Genomic DNA, 5,855 nt, shown 5'->3' with positions numbered 1-5,855 from the left:
CCTTTTGCTCACTATGCATTTATGTGCCATGTTAATGAAATGATATATTATGTTCAAGTTATGGTTATACAAACTTGTATGGGAAATATATGAATTTATGGGTTTAGTCCAAAGAACATAATTTTGCCTTGAAGCATTTCTTTGGCATGTGTTAGCCACTGTGTATATCTATTTGAAATTAAAACCAAGATAGTGCATCTATATAGCCAAGTACACATAAACTGTTTTAGAAAATGCCACACTGAACACTGAGACCAGACTCAGAAAATTTAATGGAAAATTTAAGATACTTCAGGGAGGGTATCTTACACTTGTCCTACATTCTAATCAAACGAGGAGATACTTATATACATATTGAGTGAGTGCATTCACATACATTCAATTGCAATAACTCTATCCCAGAGAAAGATTAATTACACCAAGCACTAACTAAATGGGACTCACATGCTTTGAGGAGATAAATACAAATCAATCTAAATTAGAACAACACACCATGCAATCACATTCCAAAAATTATTACAACCATGAATATGGAAATTTCATAAAACTTGCATATACCACCCAAAATAAAAAAATGTTATATTAGAGAATTGAGAATAAAATAAAAACCTTTATATGTAAATTTATAAATAATAAAAATCATTAAAATAAAACATCAACTATGGTTATGAATTTAATCTTTAAAAATATAGGCCATAAAACCCATTTAACTCATAAACACTTAAACATACCTTTAAAACTATATATAGTACTTACACATATAATCCAATTTATGTAATGACACTAACAATTTAGAAAAATATTTATTTATACAAATAAATACTCCATTGTCCAAGAAATAAAAAAATCTTGTTTCCTAGTATTTGTTTGGAGTGTTTTTGGGCATATCCACTAAAGATTTATTGGAATCACAAGTTTGAATTGTGAACTCTCCACATTCTCAACATACTAGGAGTTTCCCAAGGTAGAATCCATATATAGTTAAAAATGTATTTTAAACGACAAAAAATCACAAACTCATAAAAAGTTATTTCCCCAAATTCTAGCAAAACACTTAAAAATGTATATAACAATTAAACAACGCCTTATTCAATTTGAGAGCTCACTCCAAAAATAAAAAGAACCCAAATCCATACTATAATAATGGTTAGAGCTACAAATATGGTAAAAGGCCTCAAGCTATTGTTGGAATTCAAAACATGGCTACCCTTTGGATTGCAATGCCTTCTTTTCGAAGGTAAGAAAATGGAAGATCTCTTTCCTCTCTTTGTTTGTAATATATGCACGAATGTCACAATTTTCTTGGCTCTTCGATTGCATGGATGAGCTTTGGGAAAGCCCTCCTCTTCCCAAGCCTTCTCTCACAAATACGAGGTCTAAAACTAAGATCCCCAAAGTGCATAGCCATCTCAGAAACATCCCATGTCCTTGGGCAAGTCAGCTCAGACCCACGTTGCTCCGAGTACTTTTATAATAGACAAAGCTAAGGATGTTCCTTCCATGGAAATCACTCATCCATATCTGCATAGAATCTACGAGTTTTTTGCAGGTAATGCCCCCATTTGTTGTTTCAATGGGCTATGGCCATGTACAACAAATATTTACCAATGGATCCATTCAACTTGGAACAAGGCATGTAAGGTCCTCTTATGTTGCAAGGGCTTATTCATCATCATTTTTTGACAATGATGCCTATTATCAAAATGTCCTTTCTAAGGGGCCTTGGTTTTGGGGAAAAGCTGGGCTCTTCCTGGCCCCTTGGCTTCCAGATTTTGACCCCTCCACAACTATGATCACAAAGCTACCCATTTGGGTTAGGCTCCTAAATTTGTTGGCCCATCTATGACATTCTTCAGTGTTTCTGGGTATTGGAAACACCTTGGGTTGTTTTCTGGCTGCAGATCCCTTGTGAGGCTAGTGTGGAGTCTTCACCTATGGTAGGATTTGCATAGAACTCAACATAAACAATGGCTTTCATGGAAAAATTAATTTAAAAATAAGTGATTTTCACTGCACCCAACAATTGGACTACGAGAGGACTATGAGAACACTGCGTTGACTTTGCCATAAAACATGTCATCTTCAGAACTCTTGTTCTAAAAAACCAGTGAAACAAAAGCCCATATCTAAAGTATAGAAGCTATGTAGCCCGCCTCCTCGAGAAGAGGAGAATTCCTCTTCCTTGGATAAGGAAGATGATGAGTGTGATGATGACATGCTCACATCGAACTAGGCTCAAGATTTAGATCTCCAAAAGCCTCGTGAAGGATATCAAGAGATCCAAGTTTTGTTAGCCAAAAGAGAAGAACTTAGTAACAATATTCCGATCGGTGCCATGAAGCGCGCCCGTGAATCAACCTCTTCAGACTCTAACAAATATGCCTCCTTGGATTGTCAAAACAATCTTAAGGTGGCTTTGGTAGCCAAACCTCTAGAAGGTTAGATCAAAGTAACAAAGAAGAAAGGAAAGAAAAGACATAGTGGTGATCAATCCCAATCTGCAGGATTCCAATGTTTCTATTTTTTCATTTCCTATATGTGTTATGGACTTTGTTTCATGGCCATCCATAAACCTGCCTTGTCTATGGTCATGTTTAAACAGTTTTTATCATTAAACCAATTTTATCATATACTATTAATGTAAAACTTTTTTTATTAATACAAATCCTTATATTGAATTACTAAAAAACAACTTAATATAATATTAATATCAATATAATACTCATATTGTATTACTTTGAAAGACTCTTCCAATACATGGATAATACTTTGAACAAATTTAATATAATACTATTACTTGGGCATGGTTACATATTTCATCCACCTACCATGCTACCATGAGCAACTGTTATTAAATGAAATTTTCATGTTCAAAAGCTCCCGCCATAAACTTTTCCAGTGAGACCTTTTCTTCCGCAACATGGTTTACAACTATTATTTGCAAATTCAACCAAATTTGGAGGATTCCCAGTGATGAGATTAATCTCTGATGTCAGTCACACCGCCTGATTGCACAACGAATGAATGGGATGGGAGCCACGAAGGAGGTGCCAATGTGGCGTTGAAGATGAACTCGGAAAATGGACACTCAGAACTAACTTCGTCCCTGCAAATGGCGGTCGCGTTACAGATGATGATGAGAATTTTAGCCCCTGCCCTCCATGGTTGAATTCATGTCTAATGGTATTTTAATTTTGTTTCAAAAAAAATAAAATAAAAATCTCTTCTTCAAATCTGTCTTCTAGAAGGTGTTGAGTATGATTCTAGCTTGATACATAACAACTTGGCTGCTCCACAGCTTCCTCCCCAAATGCCAAACAAGGACACTGAAAGAGTAAATACTTTCCAAAAACCTAGTACCGTTCAAATCGTCTATGAGGGGAGCAGAAGTGAATTATAAGCATTGTACAAAGAATGATGCTCTGTGGAAGTTCTAATCATGAGAGGTTGAGATGTAAAGGAGAAGTTGGAGAGCCGACAGTCATTTTCCAGACAGCTGGAGGGAAATCTGTAGGCATATCATGTGAATCTTTAAAAAAAGCAAGGGCTATTCTCAGTGAAGATCTTTGTTCAGAATCACCCAACAATGCCTCGGTTGGGTCCCTATAAATTAGTAAATTTGCAGAAATGTTTCAAGGTGCTTTGGGAAATTATGTGGCTGTATCATCCTCCTTCAAGAGAGCATGGGTTATTTTTCATGAAGATCCTATATCGGTGCTGGAACCTCATGGTATGTCACTGTCTCATATGATGAATGAGACAACAACAATTGTTTGCAAAGATACTAATTCAGGAGTGCACGAATCATATGGCAGGCATGAACCCAAAGCCATGGACTGAGAAGTAAAGGTGTTGGGCATAGAGCTCACCAGGAATTGAATGGGAGCTAATAGAAGCCCTATTGGGAGCCAAGAGCAAAATCAATTAGGTGGTTCTGGTATCCCATAAATTTATCGACTTGCCGTAATTTATCCTTAATCTATTAACAGCATATAAAGATCACAGGAATTGAATGGGAGCTAATAGAAGCCCTATTGGGAGCCAAGAGCAAAATCAATTAGGTGGTTCTGGTATCCCATAAATTTATCGACTTGCCTTAATTTATCCTTAATCTATTAACAGCATATAAAGATCAAGAGAGGAAAGAAAGTTCTTTTGTACTCTTAATCAGCTTAATCTGTTTGGTTTGGTGGCAACCAAACACAAAAATTGCACCATGTTATAGTCATGTCCTAAACAAAAGAGGAAGAATTAAAAAACTATATATTTCTGCCTGCCTTGAAACACATGCTTCATAACAATTGTTCTTAGTGCCAGTTGCCTCCAGATTTAGTAAACGACATAAGGATGTTTACATTTTAAAATATAACCATTTAAAATGGCACTGACAATAAACAAATAAACTACATTAGCTCAGAACAATACAAATTTGCAAAATTTTTAACTCGTCCAAATTTATTATTTACAAAGTCCATATAAATGATACATCTTACAATATACTGACTTTATGAAACCAAACCCCAAACCCCAAACTCACTGGAATCTGAAATTATACAGGTGGTGCTATGAACAATACTAAGGTAAATAAAGAATGCTAAATGAACAATCTAATGATAAATTCTCATAGTGTAAACCCCTGCATGTCATTACTATGACAACAAGGAATCACCTCGCAAGTTACATGCCTAAATGACTCTAGTTTAATAGAACACAAAAAGTCCTGATACAATTATCGTTTTTTGGTATGACTCCTAACTGTTCTCATTTGCCTCGTCATGCTCTCTTTCCTCAGGAGGAGCATCCATCAATTCCTCAAAGTTATGTGATTTTCTCAATATTATTTCAATCTATGGAGTCAAAAACCAACAATGAATTAGACCCAGACCACGCATAAAATTAATGGAAACTAGCAAGGCCCATCGCATGGACCACATAAGCAATATACCTTAGCCTTCTGGATTGGCCTGCTCCTTGTCTCATCTTTCATGTCAACAGTAGAAGTCAAGATTCCTACACAATAATATTACATATTATATTGAGCGCATAGCATTGAACCTGTTATCAAAAACCAAAACATTGAATTTAGCAGTGTTAGAAATCCATAGGGTTCTTACTCTTTTCTACTGCCAGCCCATTGTTCTTCAATATTTCAGCTACTGTCACAACTGTCGCAATAGCTGTTATAAGAAAGACAACTAAATCAGCAATTTCTCAAGTTTAACTCAAAATCAATGAATGCACAAAATTCATATTTAATGCAGGACAGGAAGGAATTGATTTAAAGGAAAACGTAAATCGAATTATCAAGATAAAGGATGAGATAATCTTATAACGTACCCATTCCTAAACCTGAAAGCTCCACTTCTTCATGGTTTTTCAGATATCTCTGCCATTGCAGCATTATTGATAACGTAAGAAATGGCAAGATGCAAAATTCTCTAACCATCACATTTGTATTTGCAGTCTCACCAAACAAAAAACTGTAGCTCATCGAAGTAATAAAAAGAGTACACATTCTCTCGAAATCTTAAAAAATACTGACCATTCGCACAATTTCCACCAAAGAACCTTTAGCTAATCAATACAGGTAGATATCATAAAGCAAGACTAGCATAAGTACATAATATTGGATGTTAATTTCAGGCTTCAGTGAATCACAATACATACTCAGTGCAGATCACAAGAGAACACCAAACAACTTTGATCTCATATTTAGTCTAACTAATCTTTCCTGTAAACTGTGACCTAATCATCAATAAAACTACCGTACCATGGCTATTAAATCATAACTCAAAAAAATTTAGTGAGTTTTGCTTAACAACACTGTCATCTATTAGCCCATGGATTACTTCAAA

General features: G+C 35.3%; 1 protein-coding gene across 1 annotated transcript; it reads right to left on the bottom strand.

Moving 5' to 3' along the window:
• Positions 1 to 4,599: 4,599 nt before the first annotated feature.
• LOC149169815 (uncharacterized protein At2g34160-like) lies at positions 4,600 to 5,461 on the bottom strand. The gene is made up of 4 exons (XM_089427172.1): positions 5,338 to 5,461; positions 5,115 to 5,177; positions 4,946 to 5,010; positions 4,600 to 4,847 (listed from the first exon to the last, which is right to left on the bottom strand). The coding sequence occupies exons 1-4, from the start codon at positions 5,444 to 5,446 to the stop codon at positions 4,752 to 4,754; spliced, it is 333 nt and encodes a 110-aa protein (XP_089283298.1). The 5' UTR covers positions 5,447 to 5,461; the 3' UTR covers positions 4,600 to 4,751.
• Between the last annotated feature and the right edge of the window lie 394 nt (positions 5,462 to 5,855).

This window comes from Pinus tabuliformis, chromosome 4_2, assembly GCF_031772625.1.
Source record: "Pinus tabuliformis cultivar Carrire ecotype Pingquan chromosome 4_2, CPIR1, whole genome shotgun sequence".
Lineage (NCBI taxonomy): Eukaryota > Viridiplantae > Streptophyta > Pinopsida > Pinales > Pinaceae > Pinus > Pinus tabuliformis.
The sequence above is the reverse complement of the archived record's forward strand: the minus strand, read 5'-3'. Positions and strand labels throughout refer to the sequence as shown.

Coding starts and splice junctions, on each gene's coding strand:
- LOC149169815 (XM_089427172.1), bottom strand. CDS start 5,446: ATGGTTAGAGAATTTTGCATCTTGCCATTTCTTACGTTATCAATAATG. Junction 5,178..5,337: donor GCTTTCAGGTTTAGGAATGG/GTACGTTATAAG, acceptor TTCTTATAACAG/CTATTGCGACAGTTGTGACA. Junction 5,011..5,114: donor TGGGCTGGCAGTAGAAAAGA/GTAAGAACCCTA, acceptor ATTATTGTGTAG/GAATCTTGACTTCTACTGTT.